This window comes from Macaca fascicularis, chromosome 13 (assembly GCF_037993035.2).
Source record: "Macaca fascicularis isolate 582-1 chromosome 13, T2T-MFA8v1.1".
In the NCBI taxonomy this organism is placed as follows: domain Eukaryota; kingdom Metazoa; phylum Chordata; class Mammalia; order Primates; family Cercopithecidae; genus Macaca; species Macaca fascicularis.
Genome location: NC_088387.1, coordinates 118,879,719 through 118,904,331, shown reverse-complemented (window position 1 = coordinate 118,904,331; position 24,613 = coordinate 118,879,719). Strand labels below are relative to the sequence as shown.

The 24,613-nt window shown below is 46.9% G+C and overlaps 1 protein-coding gene across 9 annotated transcripts in view; it reads right to left on the bottom strand.

Annotated features, from left to right (window-relative positions):
• EIPR1 (EARP complex and GARP complex interacting protein 1) overlaps positions 1-24,613 on the bottom strand; it is a 174,350-nt gene that overhangs the window by 49,585 nt on the left and 100,152 nt on the right. For 8 of the 9 annotated variants that reach the window (XR_012422712.1, XM_065527476.1, XM_074012443.1 and 5 more), the window contains one exon: positions 16,367-16,523. Coding sequence is in view for 7 of the 9 variants with exons in the window: in XM_045369872.2 (XP_045225807.1) it covers positions 16,367-16,523 (157 nt within the window). In the remaining 2 variants the exon portion in view is untranslated. Of the gene's footprint in view, positions 1-3,402; positions 3,519-16,366; positions 16,524-24,613 lie in introns of those variants that run through there. The other variant, XM_045369874.3, reaches the window with a different exon arrangement.

Here is a 24,613-nt window from a genome sequence, read left to right as displayed (position 1 = left end):
TAGCCTTGGAAAAGATTGCGTTAAGGAGAAGGGAGCCAGCCAGCCCAGGATGGAGAAACTCCCGGAGGTTTCCTTCCAGGACTGTCTTAAGCTTGGCATGAAGTCTCTAGGAGAGCCTCGAAGGGGAGGGTGTGTTGAAGGAAAAAGAAAAGACACAGAAACCCACAGTCAACAGGTGAAGCGCCACGTCCAAGGACGGGACGCAACCTGGCTCTGCTCGGCCGCCAGCACAGCCAACCCCACCCGGCCACTGGGAGAGTCTGAGAGCGGATCGACAGGAAGGAGGAGGCACCGAGGGTCTGGGACCTCTGGGGACAGGCCCCATCGGGCTGTGTCCTCCCTTTCTCAATATTACAGGGGGGTATGGGCCAGTTCACAAATTAAAATATGTAAGAAAAGCAAACAAAACCCCACAGGTACACACAGAAGGGAGAGCAGATAAAAGCTGCCTTCACACAGGAAATACGGCTGGGGAATCTTCAAGTACAGACAACCTGGGCTCACTTTCTTAGAAAAATGACCATCTCTGTGGTTGATGCACAGATGCTTAGACACAGGAAGGAGGCTCACTGTGCCGGCAGTTTTGTCTTCTGATTTGGCCATGAGGTGGGTATCGTGCATCTGCTCTGCATGGGACATCCTGGGTGCCTGTTTGCTTTCCACACATGGCCCTGCGCTCAGCACGGCGCAGACCCTCAGGGCATCCCTTCCTGGCTACTCAGTAACCCCACCCTAGACTTCTCTTCTCCTAACTCTTATTTTCTTTCCACCTCCTTTCTTACATATGTGGGTCTTCGGTCCTATAACATGTATTCACATACGAAGCTTCAAACACATAAACAGGTCTCTTTGTTCTTTTCCAGGGTGACATGAAACTAGAACACCGGGCAAAGCCAGCAGACCCTTCCTAAAGCAAAGCCAGCAGATCCCTCCTAGAGCAAAGCCAGCAGACGCTTCGTAAAGAAAGAAAAGCCAGCAGATCCTTCCTAAGGAAAAGCCAGCAGATCCCTCCTAGAGCAAAGCCAGCAGACTCTTCCTCAAGAACAGCCAGCAGATCCTTCCTCAGTAATAGCCAGCAGGTCCCTCCTAAAGAAAAGCGTTCTGAAGGAGGCTCAGCAGAGCTGAGATGCAGATGCCACGAGGTAATCCAGGGTGGCCCAACTGCCAGGCAGAATGATGGTAGGGAGAGCTCCTCTGTCGTATCTTTCACAATTTATCCATGGGTGATACATCTGGAAATAACTGCTGTTATTTTATACGTAGCAATCCCTATAATCATTACAGTTTGCAGTATACCTTGGAATAACTGGAGTATGCAAAGTGCAATAAAAAGAGAATTTCTATTTTATCATGGACCATCACCATGAAACTAGTGCCATAAACATGAGAAAATAACCTAGAATTTCTGCCGTACTTGCTACTCCAAACTAAGACGTTTATTTCTTTGTTCGTAAAAATCACCCACTTTTCTGCTTTATCACTCTCCCCCACTGAATTGGAGAGGACATAAAACGATATGAGCAAGTCGGGAACGAAGTGGTGTGCACCCGATGTCAGTATGCGGCGTCCCTTCACTGCCACTGAGAGGAAGGTGCTGGAAAGAGGCTGTCTCTGTCAATAAGCCCAGATCAACTGAAACAAGCAAACAACGAGCTGAACTTCTTTGAGGCGTTAACAAGGGTCATCATCGTGGGATATGGTCCTAATTCGGCAGGTTTCATGCTGATCAAACAAAATGTATACTTGTCTTCTTCAAATAAGTGATTCCAAAATGAGTGATTCCCCATTCCGGAGTCTGGCACGTGGCGTGGGGATAACTCAAGGGACACCAAGAAATTCTCAGAACAACCTCAACATAAAACCAACTACATTCGATGGTGTGCAGGTGCCTCCTAGCCCCGCCACCGCGTAGGATGCGGAGGGGAGGTGCCGGGACAAATGGCAACAGGCACAGCTCCTAACAGAACAGAAGCCCCTGACTCCACACCAGGCAGCAGGCAGCAGCCACCGATGGCTGGAAGACACCAGGCAGATTTCAGATGGCGTGGAAGCTTGTGCTCAGACGAAGATTCCTAATGCTTTCTAAAACTCAAGTTTATTATTGTACTGAAAAAGGAAAAACTTTAAGAAAGATATGTATCTATCCAATGATGATGATGATGTCATTGCTTACCAGTCAAACTTTGAAAAACCCTTTTTAAAAAGAATGTAACGAATTATTTCCCCAGCTTACAAATCGCTTACAACATACGGATTGGCAATGCGGTTAATTTCTTCCTGTTTGAAAAGCCGCAACAGAGCATGTGACAGCTTTCCACAGGTGTAAGAAGTATTAAAAAGGAAACTCCGAGAATCACACCGTTCAGTCCCCAAGCTCGCTTTGATCAAATCTGCAGATGTACAAGTTCTTTATGTTGGGACCTATGGAATACTTCCAGGAGCAGAATCATGGTTCTGTGCTTCCTGGTAACCTTTTCTGACAGGTAGGCATGGAAGTTTGACACGGGGTGACTCAGTCATTGAAAGTCTGTGTTTATAGCTCCATCAACCAAATAACCCCATTTAAAGTCTGACAGAAAACAAAGGGAAGATTCAGGCTGCGTGTGAGGGGAATGGCTTTTTTCTCCAACTTTTTTTCTTTTTTGTGGAGACTGACATCAATAATTAACAGCCTAAGTAAATGCTTCATAGAACTTGAGCATGGCTCAACAGAAACAAGCACTCTAACACTAAGAATTCACAACCAAGGCTGGGCACAGTGGCTCACGCCTGTAATTCCAGCACTTTGGGAGGCCAAGGTGGGTGGATCACCTGAGGTCAGGAGTTCGAGACTAGCCCGGCCAACATGGCGAAACCCCGTCTCTACTAAAAATACAAAAATTAGCTGACTGTGGTGGCCCATGCCTGTAATCCCAGCTACGTGGGAGGCTAAGGCAGGAGAATTGCTTGAACCCAGGAGGCGGAGGTTGCAGTGAGCCGAGATCGCGCCACTGCACTCCAGCCTGGGTGACAGGAGTGAGATTCCATCTCAAAAAAAAAAAGAAAGAAAGAAAGAAAGAAATTGAAGTAAAAATCAAAAAATTTTAAAAAGAATTCACAAGCAGAAACAGGACCATTTATCAAGTGTGTAGGCAGAAAAACAATGGCCCTCATCACCTAGCCCTCCACTCCTCAAAACTCTACCCTCTGGTGGAAAATGGGCCACAGCCCGGGCAAGCCTGTCCTTGGGGCAGACATGGGCTGTGACGTACAGGGCATGGCTCTGCTGTGACATCCAGGACATGGCTCCATGCTGGAGGCCTCACGGTCCTGATCCTCTATCCCAGAGAGGGCTGGAGGAGCACAGCCAGGGCTCAGAATGTCCTTTTGATGGACAGAACTCCCACCAGCCCCAAGGATCACCTGGGTCCTCTCTCGGGTTCACACGGTGTCTCCTCCCTAAGGCTGTGACAACCCAGGCCCACAGGGGCTCCCTCACTGCAGAGCTCCCCCCAGGATGCGGGGGGCACAGCACGGCTGCATCAGCAAAGGGCTTCGAGGGAAACATTAACAAATCGGTCTTCGCCCTGGGTCTTCTCAGCAAGTCCAAACATAGCCTTTGAACCGTAACATATTTCTAGGTAAAACGTGCTGCCTAAAACCGAACAGCAGTTTGGTCTCCTTTTTCTTCTACTTCTTCTCCTTCTCCTTGCCTTGACCCCTGTTTATTAAGCAATAGAAGAAAAGTCAACTCTAGTTAAAATTCCCTACATGCGGGGTTAGTATACCTTCAGGCATAACATTTTAAAATTATTTAAACTTCAAGTTTAAATATCACAAATAGAACTTCAAAAAACGTATTCTGCTGTGTTCTTGTTGGAAGCTGCCCCCTTCAAGAACTCACATGTGTAAATTCTAATCCCCAGGGTGGAAGTATTAGGAGTCAGAGCCTCAGAAGGTCATCAGGTCATGAGCGCAAAGCCTTGGCAAACAAAATCAGTGTCCTTTATCACAGAGGCCTGAGGGAGCTCCTTCTTCCCTTCCACCAAGTGAGGACACAGCAAAAAGGCTCCATCTGTGAACCGCAAAGAGGGGCCTCACCAGACCCCGGCTCAGCCAGCGCCTTGATCTTGGACTTCCCAATCTCCAGAACGCATAAAAATCCATTTCTGCTGTTTGGAAGCTACCCGGTTTGATGGGATTGTGCTAAAGCAGCCCAGATGGACTAAGGCGTCTCCTAAGCCATTCCCCCGGACACACTGACCTGCCTCTCTTTACCTAAAACACCCATTTGCTTCATAAAAGGATCAACAAAAACATACTTTTGAACCACATTATTTAATGGAAATTGAACTAAAATCCTAGGGGAGATAGGAATTTCTCTTGTAATATAAGTAATTATCTATATTTTCTGCATTGTATATTTAGATTTTTGTATTTTGACTCTTCCTAGAATAAGCTGCACCTGCACATTGCATTTTATTAAAGTATTTTCTCATCATCTCCTTTCTAATAATTAACTTCAATAACATTTATATGGGGCAAGGGAGACTCTGATAACCATTCCCTATTTTATTTTATTTATTTTTGAGATGGGGTCTTGCTCTGTCGCCTAGTCTGGAGTGCAGTGGAGTGATCTGGGCTCACTGCAACCTCCACCTCCCAAGTTCAAGCGATTCTCCTGCCTCAGCCTCCTGAGTAGCTGGGATTACAGGTGTCCACCACTGTGCCCAGCTAACTTTTGTATTTTTAGTAGAGACAAGGTTTCACCATGTTGGCCAGGGTGGTTTCAAACTCCTGACCTCAGGTGATCTGCCTGCCTTGGCCTCCCAAAATGTTGGGATTACTGCGTGAGCCACTGCACCCGGCCGCATTCCCCATTTTAAATGGAGACTTTAAACAAACTTGAAAGAAAATATTTTTCTATTCTCCTACAATATCATAAGTCGTTCTTTTCCTACACAAACTAAGGGATGTTAGGCATCATCCTGAGCTCCTTTGGAAAGCGAACGGACAACTCTGCTCACGAGCCAGTAACCAGGAAAGCGTGAGGCACTTTACACCTAAGTGCATCCAGGCTGGCTAAAACCAAACAGCACTAATGTAAATCTTTCTCACAAGAATCTGGGCCAGGCTCAGTCGCTCACACCTGTAATCCCAATGTTTGGGAGGCCTAGGTGGGAGGATTGCTTGAGTCAGCAGTTTGAGACTAGCCTGAGCAATGTAGGGAGACCTCATCTCTACATACAATTTAAAAATTAACCAGGCATGGTGGTGCACGCCTGTGGTCCCAGCTTTGTGGGAGGTTGAGGTGAGTGGCTCACATGAGCCTGGAAGGCTGAGGCTGTAGTGAGCCATGATCAGACCACTGCACTCCAGCCTGGGTGACAGAGCGAGACCCTGTCTCAAAAAAATAACCGAATAAACATTCAGTGGCAATACGGCCATAACCATGGACAATTCCCTACCCTCATTAACAGCAGAATCATATCACAGGGTCTCTGAGACTTTCAAGCACATTTTCTTACTACTTATCCTCAAACACAACATTTACAAAATGTGAAGGATAGCTATCGGTTCACTCCTCTTTGTAACATTTAACCTGAGCCAATTCCCACTGCTCTGTCTTACTAAACTAAAATGAGGAAAAATGAAGAGAGCTGAAGCCAAATCCTGCTTTTTGAACAAAATGCCTCTGGTGCCTGGGGGAGCCACACACACTGCTTTCCTTCCTCCCGCCTCAATACCACCTTCTGTGCCCTTTTCTTTTCTTCTGATAATAATCTTAACACGTACACCCCGCTTTCCCAGGTAATGCTTAACGCTCTCAGCCTGTCTGGCATTTCATTGTGATATTTACCTCCATCTACACTGAGGGGGTTGTCTTCCCCCAGAAACTGGCTCAGGTGGCAGACAGAGATCAGCTGGCCACCATGCAGGTGATGGGCACTTGGGCATGTCAGAGAAACACACAGTGCGTGGAGTGCAGCCTTGCTCAGCTCCAGCCCACAGGACTCCTCCCTGTGGCCTCCTCCCTGCTGGGGTGGTGGCCATATGGGATGGAGAGAGGAAGAGAGGGAGGGAGGGAGAGAGGAAGAGAGGGAGGGAGGGAGAGAGGAAGAGAGGGAGGGAGGGAGGGAGGGAGAGAGAGAGGGAGGGAGGGAGAGAGGGAGGGAGGGAGAGAGGGACGGAGGGAGAGAGGGAGGGAGCTACAGCTGTCGTTCACTTCACTCCCATCCCTCAAAAGCTTCTTATTATGGATTCTAGTAACTTCGCCTTTAAAGGAGATTTTCATCATCCAAGAAACAAGGCGATTTCTAGAACGACTCTTGATATACCACTTGGGAAACAGAGCACAACAAGAATACACTGAGGTTTCCATTATTTTGATGTTGCTTCCACTAGCCGGCAGGGAGCATTAATCTACAGTGAAGGTGTATAACTCTTGAACAGCTGGGGAGACTCTTTATCATCAAAGGGAGATGGAAAACCATAAAATTACCCTGTTGTGGCTAATCAGCCATCGAGCCAATGGTGATGATGATGCATTGTGGAGACACCACATCCCAACTTCACAGCAAGCCGACACAAGAGAACAGTACTTGCAGAAGATATAATTACCTCCTTCCTGCTCTTACCTGCAGAGTTCCAGGAAACCTCCCCTTTATCAGGGCTCTGAAAGGCACTGGTATAAACATGAGCTGGGTAGGTGTAAAGCGCCGGGAAGCATTAGAGGATGTGGTGGGTCCACAGTCAATTGCTCATTATTCACTATCAATATGTATGCTCTATATATCGATAAGATGCATTTAGCTATCAGTTTAATCATTGACTCAGGGAGAAACCTAATCCTTTATAGAAGAAAAACCATATACAATATTTTTAAAAGGCGTCCTAAAGAAACCTTTCTTACCTACCCTTGGAAAGTAAAAATGTATTATCAATTATAAGGGTGATATTTGTATTCATCTCATTTAGCCTCAATTACTGTAACAAAGTGTAGAATTTTATTAATTCTTCTTATTAATCTATAGCCCATCTTGTCCAGAAAGAACTTAAGGCAGTGACATAGTTGAGATGTTTGTCCCCTCCACATGTCATATTGCAACGTGATCCCTAATGTTGGAGGTGGGGCCTGGTGGGAGGTATTGGGTCATGGGGATGGATCCCTCCTGAATAGCCTAGCAGCATCCCCTTGGTGGTGAGTTCTCGCTCAGTTAGTTCATACACGATCTGGATGTTTAAAAGAGTCTGGGGGCTGGGCATGGTGTCTCACACCTGTAATCCTAGAACTTTGGAAGGCCGAGGTGGATGGATCACCTGAGGTCAGGAGTTCAAGACCAGCCTGACCAACATGGTGAAACCTCGTCTCTACCAAAAATACAAAAACTAGCCGGGCATAGTGGCAGGCACCTGTAATCCCAGCTACTCGGGGGGCTGAGGCAGGAGAATTGCTTCTACTGGGAGGCAGAGGCAGAGGTTGCAGTGAGCCAAGATGGCACCATTGCACTCCAGCCTGGGCAACAAAGGGAGACTGTCTTTAAAAAATTAAAAAATAAATCAAATTAAAAATAAAGAGTCTGGGACTTCCCCATTCTCTCTCTTGCTCCTATTCTCGCCATGTGATGTGTCAGAACCCCTTTACCTTCCACCACGATTGTAAGTTTCCTAAAGAATCACCAGGAGCAGATGCTGCTGCCATGCTTCCTGTACAGCCTGTGGAACTGTGAGCCAAATAAACCTCTTTTTTTATAAATTACCCAGTCTCATGTATTTCTTTATAGCAATACAAAAATGGACTAACACATTAAATAGGTACTGAGGAGGGGAGCATTGCTACGAAGATGCTTGCAAATGTGGAAGCAGCTTTAAGACTGGGTAACGTGCAGAGGTTGAAGGAATTTGGAGGGCTCAGAAAAAGAAAGGAAGATGAGGAAAAGTTTGGAATTTCTTAGAGACTTATTAAGTGATTGTAGCCAACATGCTTACAGAAATATGGACAGGGAAGGCCTGACGGGGCCTCAGACGGAAAGGAGGAAGCTATTTGAAACTGGGGCAAAGGTCATCCTTGCTACGCCTTAGCAAAGAGCTTGGCTGCGTTGTATCCACTCCCTGGGAATCTGTGGAAGTTTGAACTTAAAAGAAATGACCTCGAGTATCTGGCAGAAGACATTTCTCAGGAGCAAAGTGTTCAAGAGCTAGCCTGGCTGTTTCTAACAGCCTACCATCAGATACAGGAGCAGATAAATGACTTAAAGTTGGTATTTATGTTTAGAAGGGAATCAAAGCATAAATGTTTGGAAAAGTCACAACCTGGCCATGTAGCAGAAAAGAAGCAAAGAGCATTTTCAGGGGAAGAATCCAAGAGGGCTGTGGAGCAACCTCTAACAAGAGAGATTTCCATGACTAAAAGGGAACCAAGGGCTAATAGTCAAGACAATGGGAAAAAGGCCTTGAAGGCATCTCAGGCATCTTGGGAGGGGGAAAGCCCTTCCCAACCAAGGTCCAAAGGTCCAGGAGGAAAGAATGGGTTCCCAGGCCAGGCCCAGGGCCCAGGGCCCCGCTTCCTTGTAGAGCCTCGGGACACTGCTCCCTGCATCTAGCTCCAGTCATAGCTCAAAGGAGCCACAGGTACAGCTCTGAAGGGTGCAAGCTATATACCCTGGCAACTTCCACATGGTGCTAAGTCTGTGGGTGCATAGGATGCAGGAGTGAAGGAAGCTTGGCAGCTTCCCCCAGATTTCGTGGGATGCATGGGAAAGCCTGGGTGCCCAGGCAGAAGCCTGCCACAGGGGTGGAGCCACTGCAGAGAGACTGTGCTAGGGTAATGCTTAGGAAAAATGTGAGGTTGATGCCCCCACAGAGTCTCCATTAGGACACTGTCTAGTGGAGCTCTGCCCTCCAGACCCAAGAATGGTAGAGCCAGAGGCAGTTTAAATCCTGAGCCTGGAAAAGTCAAAAAGCACTCAACTCCAACCCATGTGAGCAGCCATGGGGACAGCTGGCCAAGGTTTTGGGAGCCCACTCCTCATACCAGTGTGCTCTGGACGTAGGACGTGGAGTCAGTGTTGGAGCTTTAACATTTAATGCCTTTCTTGCCAGGTTTCAGACTTGCATGGGGTCCGCTGCCCCTTTGTTTTGGCTGATGTCTTCCTTTTGGAATGAAAATGTTTACCTAATGCTTGCACCCCCATTGTATCTTGAAAATAAATAACTTGGTTTTCATTTTACAGCCCATACCTTGAGTCTCAAATGAGACTTTGGATTTTTGAGTTGGGGCTGGAACAAGTTAAGACCTTGGGGGACTATTGGAAAGGGATGATTGAATTGTGCAATGTGAGAAGGACATGAGATCTTTGGGGGCAGAGGCAGAATGATATGGTTTGAATGTTAGTTCCCTCCAAATCTCACGTGGAAATGTGATCCCAATGTTGGAGGCATGGCCTAGCGGGAGGTATTGGATCACCGGGGTGGATTCCTCATGAAAGGCTTAGCACCCGTCCTTTGGAGATGAGTAGGTCTTCTTGCTCAGTTAGTTCCCACAAGATTTGCTTGTTTAAAAGAGTCGGGCAACTGCTTCTCTCTCCTAACATGTGATGTCCTGGCTCTCCCTTCACCTTCCATGATGGTTGTAAGTTTCCTAAAGCCTCACCAAGAGCATATGCTGGTACCATGCTTATATAGTCTACAGAACCCTGAGCCAAATAAACCTCTTTTTTTTTTTTTTAAATAAATTACCCAGTCTCAGTATTCCTTTATAGCATTGTAAACAGACTAACACTGGCAGCTAACCTAAAATATAACAGTGAGAGATATACTGAAAAATAGTTAAAACATTACACTAGATGGGTGTAATTTGATAAAAGCACCCCCAAGGGAGTGCTCGGTCCAGTTCCACCCAGGCGGCCAGTGGTGTGCGGAACTGAATTCATCCCACCCAGGCGGCCAGCGGTCTGCTGAACTGACTTCATTCACAGAGGGAACTCATCTGAATGATTTCCAAAGTCCTTTTCAGCCAGAAGACTGCGGCCGTGCCCTCTGTAAGTTCCTACTCCTGAGGCCGGCTGCCTTGGCTGGAGTAGCAGGGGCATCAGCCACTGTGAGGCTAAAGGGAGGGTGGGAAGAGGGTCTGTAACTTATTTTGATTCATTAAAAACAAAATTATGTGGCACTGAGCAAGAGTCAATAAATGTAGACTCTACATCTAATAAACAAATAAATAAATGTCCTCTATATCTAATAAATGTAGAACTGGAAAGAATCAGAGGCCCCACAACCACCCCCACTCCACACACAAGGGAACAAGGCCTCAACAGAAATGACTTGCCCAAAGTTAGAACACTACAAATAACTACCTGCAAATCTGCAACGAGAGCCTCCACCCTAGGTCTACTACCTTGAATCCACCATCTCTCCCACAGTCACTGTAGCTGAAGAAGCAGCAAACCAGAGGTAGAGAGGGGAAAGCAGGTTAGAAAAGAAAGGCATTTTGTAATTTTCAAAATGCGTAATTCCCATATACAGCATACTTTATTGATGTTTATCAACCAAAAGGACCAGTTAGAAAAACTGAAACATCCTCAAAACTTACTCTCATGAAGATACATTTACATTCCCAGGAACAGAAACAATTTCTTAATCACACTGTGAAGAACACAAATGGCTCCTTCTGTTCCTTCAGCAGGGAGGTGACCCCAGTGTTTCTGGAGTTCTGGGGCGAGACCTGGCTATGAATCCTGAACACTCCCTCTGAGGAGTGAGTAACACTTTACCTTAACCTCTCGGGGCCACAGGGTAAGGGCAGTCCCCACTTTACAGGATCGCTGTGGGAAATGGATGAGGTAACGCATGCAAAACCCTGGCAAAGGGGCCTGGTTCATAGAACGGTTCGATACGATATGGTTGTTGCAAAGCATTCACTTTCTCACTCAAATCCGCGGAGTGTCTGCCCTGTGCTGTCCTTGGTGCTGAGGACACAGCCTTGGACCTGACAAAGCCAGCAGCTTCTGCAGAGGCTCAGCATCCACAGAGAAAACCACACGTGAGTGAGAACAGAGACGGGAATACTGAGCAGTGATAACTCCTATGAAGAAAGATAAAATTGGACAAAATGGGCCGGGCACGGTGGCCCACACCTGTAATCCCAGCAGTTTGGGAGGCCGAGGTGGGCAGATCACTTGAGGTCAGGAGTTTGAGACCAGCCTGGCCAATATGCAAAACCCCATCTCTACTAAAAATGCAAAAATTAGCCAGGCGTGGTGGCTGGGACCTGTAATCCCAGCTACTCAGGAGGCCGAGGCAGGAGAATTGCCTGAACCCGGGAGACAGAGGTTGCAGTGAGCTGAAATCACGCCACTGCCCTCCAGCCTGGGTGACAGAGGCAGACTCTGTCACACACACACACACACAAAAAATGGGCAAAATGGCAAGAAATCACGGGGTAGGGGTGGAGCGTGGTGACTTGAGAGGGAGGTAAACAGGCGAGGCTGAGACAGGAGCGTCTAAGTGGTGCTGGGGGCGGGGCAGCTCCTCTTAGCCCAGCTCAGGGCCTCCGTTCCTGCCGGGCAGAGCTGCAGAGCACCAGGGCTGGCGGGGACCTCGGGGAGGCCTTAAAGGAATCCTGACACTGCCTTGTTTTTAGGATCTTCCTTAGCAAATATGGTAAGGGACACAACAAAAATAAAACATTCTAAGAACCCATCCATCTGCATGGACTTCCTCCCCAGTCAGGGCTCTTTTAAAATTTAACCCGAAAGACTGTTTCAGGACAGGATGGGAAGTGGGTATCAGACGTGCCTCATTCTGCCTCTCCGGCATCAACATCGACATAGGCTTTAAGTCTGACAGGAAACATTTTACGGCCTGTTCTCTCTGAAGCTGCTACCTGAAGGTTTCCTCTGCAAATAAGAACTTGGGTCTCCACAGTCCTTTATCTTAACCCAGACATTCCATTCAGTTGATCTCAGGTCTTTAGACAAATTCAACCAATTGTTAACTAGAAAATGTTTACATTTACCTACAGTCTGGAAGCCTCCCGCTTTGAGTTGTCCCCCCTTTCTGGACCAAACCGATGTATTTCTTAAATGTATTTGATTAATGTCTCGTGCCTCCCTAAAATGTAGAAAGCCACACTTCACCCCCACCACCTTGGGCACATGTTCTCAGGACGCCCTGAGGGCTGGGTCACGGGCCACACTCATATTCGGCGCAGAATAAATCTCTTCAAATATTTTACAGAGCTGGACTCTTGAGGGACACCATGTAGAGGCCCTGACACATAAGCATCAGCTGAGCAACGTCATCTCCACTTCAGGGATGAAGGTTTGAGCTAGAGAGATGAGTGACTTCCTTGTGACCCTACTGCCCCCGAGGAGCAGGTGAGGACGAGAAACCGGGCTCAGTACTTCCCGGCCAGTCTCTGTCTGCTTCCATAGGCTGCCGGGCTCTGGAGCACGTCTGATTAGCGTTCAGGGCGGTACGCCGGGTCACAAGACTCTATAAGTTCCTTCCTTAGCCTTCACTGTTCCCACTAACAGGAGCTAAGGGCAACTGGAGGGGTGCTCTGCTCAGCCTCTGCTTGTTGGAGGGCTGAAAACAGACACAGGAGAGGTGACCGAAATTAGGACATCGGGTTGCTCCAGACAGGCAAAAGCTGAAATGGCCAGGAGGACAGGAGCCCCTTACACCATTCCCTGGGGTGTGGGGCACGCCTCTAGTTTGTAGGGCACACCCATGGCGGCCGTGACAGTGGCTGGAGCGGTAGCAACATGAGTGTGGGGAACCGTGTGGCATTCTCAGGCACTCCCTGCTGGCCAGAAGCTTTGTGCAGTAAACATTTCCTGGAGCTGTTCTTGCTGCCAATTATGTGCCAAAAGGAGGCAAACAAAACTACCACCAAGCACCTGGAGTCTGACCCCAAAGGGTGGCCTTCACCTGTGCTGTATTCACCAGGCCGACGTTCCCCAAAATCAAATTCCCTGTCTAATTGCAACACTTTCACGCCATGGAAGACACTTAAAAGAACACGCCAGATGACACCAAATGCTGGGGAGGATGCAGAAAGGAGGGCCCTCATGCTCTGTCATGGCTCACACATGCAGCAGCTCCGTACAAAACTAACTGAGCCAAGAGAAATAAAACCTCCTGTTCATGCAAAAACCTGTTCGTTAATAGTTACCACAACTGTAGTCATAATCGCCAAAAACAAGGAAAAACCCAGATGAGCTTCAATAGGTCAGTGCTTAACAAACCGTGGTGCGTCATGCCATGGAATGTCCCACAGCAGCAAAGAGGAACCGGCCACTGACCCGCACACGTGGCGGCTGGAACCCAAACTTGAAAATGAAGCAGCAACACAACCTCCAGGGAATCAAGCTAAGTGAAGAACACCAGTTATCAAAGGTTACACTGTGTGACTCCATTTATAGAACCTTCTCCAAATAACAATACAGAGATAGAGTACAGATTCGGGGTGGCCAGGGGCTAAGGCCTCAGAGGGGGAAGGAAGGTGGCTGTGGCTATAAATATAAGGTAGCACAAAGGACCTAGGGTTGGAGTTGTTCTGTGCCTTGACTCTGGTGGTGGCTACACAAACCCACACACACAGTAAATGGCATAGAAGCCAGTGTTCACACACAAATGCATATAAACAGGTGGAATCTGTGTAAGTGCAGTGGGCTGTATCAATGCCAGTTTCCTGTTTGTGATACTGTACAATAGTTATGCAATGTTACTCTTGGGGAAAACTGGCTGAAGGATACATGGGATCTCTCTGTTATTCCTACAACTCCATGTGAATTTACAACCTCAAAATAAAAAGCTTAAGAAAAAAAAGAATATGCAATAATATATTGGATAACAAAATAGAATTCAAGAAATGCTTTAAACAATAGAGGCAAAATCAGAGTAAATGGCATTCCAAGGTAGATAGTTCAAGATAGTTGAATTTGCCTGTTTAATATCAACAATTTCTTTTGTTTTGTTTTTTGTTTTGTTTTGTTTTGAGACAGAGTCTCACTCTCTCACCCAGGCTGGAGTGCAGTAGCATGATCTCAGCTCACTGCAACCTCCGCCTCCCAGATTCAAGTGATTCTCCTGCCTCAGCCACCCAAGTAGCTGGGACTACAGGCACATGCCACCACATCCGGCTAATTTTTGTATGTTTAGCAGAGATGGGGTTTCGCCATGTTGGCCAGGCTGGTCTTGAACTCCTGACCTGAGGTGATCCACCCACCTCGGCCTCCCAAAGTGCTGGGATTACAGGTGTGAGCCACTGCACCCAGCCTTCAACAACTATGTTCATAAGTGTATGTACATACAATGCAATGTAACATTACAATCTAATAATTGGTTCCCCATGACACACACCCGTGTGGCCTGTCTTTGCATACAGTGTATGTGACAGTGTCTGCACAAGGTGGGAAGTTGAGAAGCAGTCTGACAGCTCCTTGTCCCCAGGGAGGGCCAAGGCCAACGTCCCTTTTCTGAGCTCAGCTATCTCTGCACATCCCAGCAGGACTGTCATCCTCTACACATGCTAACCTCCCTAACATGACCACTGACCTGCACAGAGTCTCACTCATCTGCTCCCTGGTGCCAGTGTCTCCTGCAATGTGTACACACATTAACACATACACACATGTGCTCACGTGTGCACCACACAGATGTGCACAAATGTCTATTTGCTGGGGATGTGGCCATGATTTGAAATGTGGAACAGTGCAGTGTGGTTTGCCCAGAGATCCTGCATTCGGGCAGGCAGTGACAGCACAGAGGCAATCACTCCTGGGGACTTTGGGACTCTCCATCTGCCTCCCCTTACTGTGCAAGACTGGCTGTGATTTTAATACTCAGAGCATCTCCGCAAGAAGAAATATCCACTGGTAGAAGCACAGCAAGTATACAAATAATTCCACCAGCCGGGCGCAGTGGCTCACACCTGTAATCCCAGGACTTTGGGAGGCGGAGGTGGGCGGATCACAAGGTCAGAAGATCAAGACCATCCTGGCTAACATGGTGAAACCCCGTCTCTACTAAAAATACAAAAAATTATCCGGGCATGGTGGTGGGCGCCTGTAGTCCCAGCTACTCCGGAGGCTGAGGCAGGAGAATGGCGTGAACCTGGGAGGCGGAGCTTGCAGTGAGCCGAGATCACGCCACTGCACTCCAGCCTGGGAGACAGAGCGAGACTCCGTCTCAAAAATAAATAAATAATAATAATAATAATAATTCCACCACAAACTGATACACAGAGAGCATCCGGAGCCACAGACAGCCTGACCTACAGCACTGCTCTCCTCCATACCTGACGGAGGAAACCTGAGCTGGTCCTCGGTCCCCGTTCCAAACACCATCTCATAAGCGCATCCCTCTTCAGTTCCTCTAATAACAATTAATGCCTGCTCCCTCCGGGGCCACAGCGCACAGTCCGTAATGATTTCGGGTGCATCATGGCTGGTCCCACCCACAGTTAGCTGTGTGCATGCAGGGTCTCCCCATGGAGATCATGACTCTCGGAGGCCGGGTCCTCTAACTTGTCACCTTGGTGTCCCTGGAGCCTGGCAGGGTTTGTGTAGCAGGTGTTTAATAAGTATTTGTTGTATTAAATTGATTTAATTGGTAGAACTGACTAGACAGAAGTCACTGTACAAACGATGAGTCTCTTGCAGACACACACGCATGTGCACATGTTACTGCATTAAGTGAGACAATCACTATCATTATTGTCAACACTCATAACAACATTATGCCCCCGCAATCTCCTTTAGAAAATGTGGCTTCTTAATTTTTACCAAGGCCTCAGGGCCTTCAGAGAGCAGCTCTGACTGCCGTGGAGAGGTCTCTGGGAACGACCAGTGGGTGGACACAGCCAGGCCTCCAACCTCATGAAGCAGCCACTGGCCAGGGAGCCACGTGAATGACACGCCACATGCCGTACAGGGGCGGGCTCGGGCACGCAGCCCCATATGCACACTGTGCATTCATGCTTTGTCCACAGGAGGAAGGGATTATAGGCTGCAACCTGAAGTGGTAAATAATTTACGTGCGAGTATGATTCGACGCACACTGACCAAGCTGAAAAGCCACACAGCACCCGAGGGCAGTGCGGCGCCTGACCCTTTACCCTCTGGCAGGTCCCCGTGGGCAACACTCCTCTGAGATGAAGAGGAGAAAGAGGGGATGCAGGCGCGCTTGCTACATTTCCGTCAATGTGGCTAATCTGGAAAGCATGGGGACTAAAATTAAAAATCAAATGCTAGCAGCTTGTTAAAAGAAAGGAGTGTTTTTGAAGCGTGGATGGTGGCTCCTGCAAAGGAATCTGCACAAGCTCCTGCACCTGGCCAACCTGCAGGCTCATTCTGGGCGCATGAAATATGCAAAGTCCTACCAGGCCATGTTGCTGTGGGCTGTGTTGTCAAGGTGACAGAGCAGCTCCAGGGTCTGCGCCGTGCTGGATGAATCATCGGGGGACTCGTGGCTGCCTGATTCCAATTCCTTCGGCATCCTCCACACGGCTGCACATGTCAGGACTTTGCTGTCTGAAGCTGAGCAACAGAGCATAATGGATAATGTCAACAGAGCACGGTGTGCCCCGCATTCTGCAGACAGCACACCCACATTTACACAAATCCATAAGCAGGGCGCATCTGCTCTTTAAAATATTTATGACTGCAGGCAGCAAAGACAGAGCAGGGAGAAGCACAGCCTGAGTCGGCAGGCAGAACCCGGCACGGTCCGTCATCGGCATCCTGTTCGCTCACTTTCTCTTTGTTTTAAACACCATCATGCTGTTTCAAAAGAAAATGTAATTCCCTCAAAATCAATTTCCTTCCGTTCTTCTTCAATAGTTCTTCAAAAAAGGGAGTGAAATGGGGGACTAAAGATATAATCACCACACATGCAGCTGGTGTCTAAGGTTGGCATTAAATGGGTGTTCTCCCCATAGCTGTATGAGATCACCTTAAATGACTATTAAGCACACTGAGCAATATTCCATTTGGAAATCCTGTCACTCATGTTATTCTGCCTCAGTTTACCTAAAGTGATGAGTGTCTGGGACTGGAAGGTAACGCCATTCAGAGGCATTGCAGGCTGAGGCCTGGAGCCCCGGCACACAACAGGCAGCAGCCCCGCCTCACCGTGTCATCAATACAGCCCCTTCTCCTAGAAATGGGAGTCCCATCCTTACGTGGGCCTGCTGGTGGCTGTTCGGTCTCCCTGAGTCTTGACACTCTATATTTTTAAGATGCTCCAGGAATCTACAGTACCTAGAAAAGCTACTTCGTGGATAAAGAGACTCAACTTGCATTAGAAAGACTGGGGTCACTTGTTTTCAGGGAAGGTGCCAGGCTCTAGGTCTCTGACTCTCTAGAAAATTTCTCAATATAAGTTTTTTTAAAAATTAGATTTAACATTGAATTCTTGAAGATAAATCCTTTCCGAATTTGCTTTCCATTTAGCTTTAAATTGAGTATGTGCTAAACACCTCTCCCTTTTAAAGATGGCCTTTAATGAATAGTAGTAAAATAGCAAACAGGATTCAACATTAAATCATCAACTTATATCAAGCGAAGAATATAAAAATATTATATATTGTGTTAGAACAAAAAAACATCCCATGAGTAGTCAAGAAGAAAAACAGTATGGCATTACAAAATAACAATGACCTTATGTTACAATCGAAAATGTATCACTTACTGATGATGATGATGCTCCTGCAATCTGAATATCAACTAATCAACCAAGAAATGCAGCAACGAACTCAATGACAAAATATCTAGCTTTGTGAATATTATTATTACCATTGTTAACCATGATCGAATGATACGAAGTTAAAAGATTAAGATTTCAACCAGGATTTTCTGATTCCAAATTCAGTGCCCATTTTATATACCATGTTGGGTCTAAAAGAACACGCAATTGTGGCTTAAAGAAAAAAAAAAATCCTTCATCATATACTCATACAATGTTAACATTTCCAACTTTACAAAAATGGAGTGTACAGACAGTTCCGTCTACATGAGAATTTTATTTATTTATTTATTTATTTATTTAGCTGAAATTTTCAGTTACACAGTCTTCTGTAGAGCTCATGAGATTGGCAATGGCACTCCTGGAAACACGCAAATAACCGAAGAGAAAGTCGGCAATTTAGAGTAGGAAAGAAAAAACGGAATGCCTAACCCACCAGCACACACTAATCCAACGAGGTGGAGATTATCTTAATCTTTCTAAATGGCAGAAAAATACATGTCTAATCTTACAAATGATAGAACTAATAAAAGGAGCACTAAATTGTGGCTGTACTTCAAAATGAATGCAATATATAAGATGACAAAGGGAGGGTATAGTAAAAACAGCTATTCTGTGGAAGAAATTATTAATGGCAGACACTCCCCACCACATCCCCAACAAATTCCTTCTTTGGCAAATTCTTTTCAGGTGTAAACAAAGTGACTTTCCTGTAACTGCCAGCTCGCCAAACTCCATGTTGCCCTCAATAAAGCAAAAGTGGTGCATGTGAAATAAGATTTTCCACTCTCAGGTAAGCTACCTTCCTTCAAAGCCTACACCAGAGATGATATTTAAGTGACTAGTTGGACAGCGAAGTTTCCACATAACCAGTTCGTCTAGCGCTATTCACCTCTCTCCCCAGAGTCCATCAACTTCATAGAGTAGAGAAGGCAATGGAGGAACCTCCCAGAAAATATCGTTAAGAGAATCTACACTCACTTCAACTTCCTACACTCACTTCAACTTCCTACACTCACTTCAACTTCCTACACTCACTTCAACTTTCACTCTGAAACCTTTCATTCTGAAAACTTTCATTCTGAAACCTTTCTAATGTTGTAACAAAGAGGGGTTTTTGTTTCTATTTTCTTTTAAAAACATAAACCCACAAGGATAAGAAGAGCAATGAAGTTTTGGAAGCTGGAAAGAAACAGACCCTTAGAAAGATGGTCACTTGATTTACTAGAAAAATAACACTCAGAGTGGAGAAAGGATGGTCTTTTCAATAAATGATGCTGGATCAATTGTATATCCATATGAAAGAAAATAAACTTGTATCCTACCTCATCACATACTCAAAAACCAATTCCAGATAGACTGATGATAAAGATGTAAAGATAAAATAATACAAATCTTTTCTAGAATACATAGTAGAATATCTTCTCAACCTTGGAACAAGCAAAGATTTCTTAAATGGCAGGGGAAAAAAGCTGGATCATACAGAAAAAGACAATAACATAGAATCTATTAAAATTAAGAACTTCTATTCACCAAAAGACCCTATTAATTGGACTTCATCAACATTTATAACTTCTTTAAAATCAAAATTAAAAACTCTGCTGTTAGAAAGACACTATTAAAGAAATGAAGCACTGGCCAGGCGTGGTGGCTCACGCCTGTAATCCCAGCACTTTGGGAGGCCAAGGCAGGCAGATCATGAGGTCAGGAGTTTGAGAGCAGCCTGGCCAACATGGTGAAACCCCATCTCTACTAAAAATACAAAAATTAGCTGGATATGGTGGTGGGCACCTATAATCCCAGCTACTCAGGAGGCTGAGGCAAGAGAATTGCTTGAATCTGGGAGGTGGAGGTTGCAGTGAGCTGAGATCGCGCCACTGCACTACAGCCTGGGCAACAGAGCGAGACTCCATCAAAAACAAAAACAAAAACCAAAAAAAAGGAAGGAAGGAAGGAAGGGAAGGAGGGAGGGAGGGAGGGAGACCAGGGGGAGATATTCATAATATATACATCTGACAAAGGGCCTGTATCCAGAATGTATATAAAGAGCTCCTACAGCTTAATAATGAAACAACCCTTAGTTTTTTAAAATGTACCTAACGCCAAATCAGACACTTCACAAAAGAAAACATATGAATGTTCAACAAGCACTAGAAAAGATGCTCAACATGATTAATAATTGGAAGAAGGCAAAGTGAAACCAAATGAGATTCACCACACACCTTACTAGAATGGTGAAATTTTCATTTAAAAAAGACCAACAGTAGCAAGTATTGGCAAAGATGTACAGTAACTGGATCTCTCACAGATTGTAAAAGAGTGTAAAACAGTACACACATTTTGGAAAACACTTTTGTCGTTGAACATTCACTTACCAGATGACCCAATAATTCCACTCTTAGAAGAAGCTGTCACAAAGCTTGGCTTGTTAATAATAAGCCTTGTGGCCGCTTTCTGACTTGGGCGGTGAAACCCAGCCCCAAGTAATTGTGGTCGGGTGACGGGATGTAACTGCCAGAAGTCAGGGGGTAGCGATTATCATAATGACCAACGAGACCAGAGTGCCGGCCAAGGAAGCTCAACTGGCAGAAGGCTGTGGAGACAGTTAATGGAGATGGTATTCCAAGCGGCGAAACAGACAGGCATGCAAGGAGAGTACTGCCTGCCTGACACATGCACACAGGCATGCAAACATACATAGCACACATACATATTAAAAAGAAAACAAGAATGAATGAGCGGAAGGCTGAGGGAAGTCACCCCACTCACAGTCATGATCCCTTACCCAGCTCCAGATTGGAGCCAGCTTCAGAGCTGGAACTCACTGACTATAAAGATGGTCTGATTCCCCACGAGTTAGGAACCTGCAACCCTAGGGCAGGTGTACACTGCAACAATTACCCCAGTCTGTACCAAAGGGACCCACTGCCATTTCCTGAATGCCATTCCCTGGGCAAAGGGTAATTCCCACACATTTCCAGGTCTGCTGAACACAAAGACACACACAGAGGCCCAGCAACCCAAAGTGTCCCAGTGTCCTCTGGCCCGAGTGGGGCATGGGGACACCAGATAATAAGTAAAGTCCTAGGCAAAGCCTGGCTTACCGCAGATCCGTTGGGTCTATGGATGCACCCAGTGGGCAATTCCAGGGTCTGTTAAGGTCAAATAGGATTGACATACTGGGCAGTTTATGACAAGTCCATATTGGGTCTGTGGCCCGTGGAGTTAATGGGAAGGTCACATAGAAGCCTCTGAAACTGCGCTCCCCATCCCATCAAAGAGTGGTAGAGATCTGTGCTTACTGTAAGGATCAAGGATATGAAGTGGGTGTGGCTTTGCTGAATTCACCACTGGCTTCTGCAGAAAGCCAATGGGCCCTGGAGAATGACTGTGGACGACTCTCAGCTCAGCAAAGCAGGAGCCTGCTCAGATCCACAGTGCCAGCCATGGAGTCTTGTTTGTTAGAGCAGATTCCCAGGCCCTTAGGCACATGATGTGTGCACACGGACCACCAAATGCATCCTGTCCTATCCCAATGAAGAAAGAAGATGAGAAAACCATCCGCATTCACGAGCAAAGGAAAACAGTATACACTCTTGCCACAGAGCTGTGCTGGTCTCCCATTTTCTACCATAATATAGTTCAAAGAGGTCTGGGCAGCCCAGAGAACATCACACGGACCCACTGCATTCATGACATCACAGTGACGAGGTAGGAGGAGCATGCAGAAGACCTTGGCAAGATGGCAGGAGACACAGGCTATGGTGATTCCAGGACCTGTTACTTCTGCTGAGGACACCAGGACCTACCCTCCAGAGCAAAAGCAGAAATGACGCTGCAATGCCTGGCAGGCCTCTTCATTCTAGAGGTGGCACGTTACACACCTAGGAAGGCTGGGCCAGCCCAGATGCTGGGGTAGCACGTAAAGCTGCCAGCTTAGGCCAAGAGGGCACTGCAGCAAGATCAGGCTGGGGAGAGGCAGCCCCGCCTCTGGGGACGCCTAGTAGACCTGCTGGTGTGGAAGCTGTCGGTGGTAGAAAGCATGTTGTCGGTGGTAGAAAGCATGTTGTCGGTGGTAGAAAGCATGTTGTCGGTGGTAGAAAGCATGTTGTCAGTGGTAGAAAGCATGTTGTCAGTGGTAGAAAGCATGCAGTGTGGACTTTGTGGAGAGCCTGGGTGGAGTCACCATGTGGTCCTGGGGCTCTGGAGCAAGCCATGCCATCTGCAGCACAGAACCACATCTTTGATAAACAGCTGTGACCATGCTTCCAGGTCCTGATAACGGAGCTCCTGACCATGGGGCACCAAGTGCCAGGTGTCACTCATGAGAAGAGCTCAGTCATAGCCACCAGGTCACAGGGTTGGGCAGGGCCAGCAGTGATTTACTACAAAGTAGAGACGGCGCACACAGGACAGAGTCAGGCAGGACCAGAGGGCACCAGAAAGCTGCATGGTGGGTGCCCAAACCATACATGACCTCCCCGCCCCGGACCCTCCCTGCACTCATGCCTGTGGCCATGTGGGAGTCCTGTACTTTTAGCTGAAGAAGGAGAAGAGACCTGAGCTGCTTTATAGATCAATGAGTTCAGGAGAGGGCATAAGCCAGACATGGGCAGGCGCTGTCAGATGGCTACACTCAGGAGAGGGCTGGAAGAGCATGGAGGGGAAGGTGATTGTGAAGAAAGGCAGGGCTCCCAGCACTGCTCTGGCCATCCCCACAGCGGGCAAAAAGTGGCCCATGCTCAAGGGCATGACCAACTGCCTGGTGACTGGTTAGAAGCCTGGAAGGAAAAAGACTGAGAACCTGGAGACTCATGGTGTTGCATGCGGCAAGGTGATGCCTAGGGCCCCTTCCATCCTGAGAACGGGAAGGGGTTCACCCGATACTTATTCTAAGTATGACTTTGCCTTTCTTGGCTGCAAAAACAAAGCCAGCAACCTGATGCCCTGACCAGAGACCACCCCGCAATGGCCCCACCACCACAAACACACATAATCAGAGAAGCCTCAGAACCGCACTATGCAACAAGCAGGAGTGGACCCAGGATCTCCTATCCACATCACACCACACCACCCGGGTGTGCCGGGTTCATGCAGCAAGAGCATGCAGCACAGTGCGGCCAGCACCTCCCCCAGGAAGCAGCATGGCGCGGCCAGCACCTTCCCCAGGAAGCAGCACCGTGCGGCCAGCACCTTCCCCAGGAAGCAGCACAGTGCTGGACCCAGCTCCTCTGTCAGTTTCCTTGCCCCGATAATAGCACACAGAGGCATGGAACCCAGTATTTCCAGACGGCTCTGTGTCCCAACAAATGATGCTGCAGCAACATGAACTTTCTTATTATTTGACAAATTTAAAAATGCATATATTTATAGTATACAACATAATATTCTGATATGTGTATACATTGTGGAATGGCTAAGTTAAGCCAATTCATATTTGCATACTTATTTTTTGTTGTGAAGACACTTGAAATCTACTCTCTTAACAATTTTCAAGTATATGATACAATGCTAATAACTTCAGTTACCATGATACATTGCTACTAACTGTAGTCACCAAGACATCCAATAGATCTCTAGAACTCATTTCTCCACCTAACTGAAACTTTGTATCCTTTCACCAACATCTCCCTTTTCCCCATCTGCCCTCCGGCCAGCCTCTGGTCTCACCTTCTACTCTGCTTCTGTGACTTCAGTATTTTTAGATTCTGCATATCAGTGAGATTGCGTGGTGTCTGACTGTGCTGGGCTTATTTCACTGAAGACCTCTAGGTTCATCCATGTTGCTGCAAATGGCAGGATTTCCTTCCTTCTTAGGGCTGAGCAGTGCTCTATTTGTATCATGTTTCTTTATCCGTTCATCCGGCTCATTAGCCTTGATGCATACCCAAGCTGCTTCCATATTGTAATGAATGTCCTAATCATCTTCAGCTTGCCATGCCCCAGAAGAACTGGATAAATAAAGGCTTTCCTGTGTCTGGCAAATAAGGAAGCTCCCAGCACTGCTAGGGAAGTGTCAAAAGCAGGGGCCACAGGAGGCTTCCTTGGGGCAGGACAGATCAAAAAAGGGAATTGCAGTGGGTGGAAGCATCAACGGTGTTAGCCACGTGCAAGGTCATGTGACACACGAAGACAACCTCACCCCGTTCCTTTGCAAAACACTACGGAACCAACGCACTTTTCTTCCCTTTTTTTTTTTTTTTGAGATGGAGTCTCACTCTGTCGCCCAGGCTGGAGCGCAGTGCCGCCATCTCGGCTCACTGCAACCTCCGCCTCCTGGGTTCAAGCGACTCTCCTGCCTCAGCCTCCTGAGTAGCTGGGACTACAGGCGCCGCCACCTCGCCCAGCTAATTTTTGTATTTTTAGTAGAGACGGGGTTTCTCCATGTTGGTCAGGATGGTCTCGAACTCCCGACCTCGTGATCCACCCACCTCGGCCTCCCAAAGTGCTGGGATTACAGGCTTGAGCCACCGTACCTGGCCTCAATGCATTTTTCTAAAAATTGGTAAATAAAAGGAAAATAAAATTAATGAAATTTCTAGTGTATGAAAAATGTACTTAGATTTTCCAAAAGATTATAAAATTGCCCTTCTAGAATTTAGTCTGAAAATCTGGTGGGTACAAGATGAGTTCAAAATGCCTTAGTAAAGAATGTGAACACCAGAAATCACCCTGAGGAAGATCAGAGAACATTAGAGGTGTGTGCAGACAGGAGGTGTCTCTGGCATTGCCACCCAAAGAAATGAACAGAGCTGCGCACGTTGCTGAATAAGGAGTGTGCTTGGGGTTCAGGAAATACGGTAGGCATTCGTACCTCCAGAAACTCTCCATATCCTCAGAGGCAGATGAAATGGAAGGTAAACAGCACTAAGGAAGAAGCACC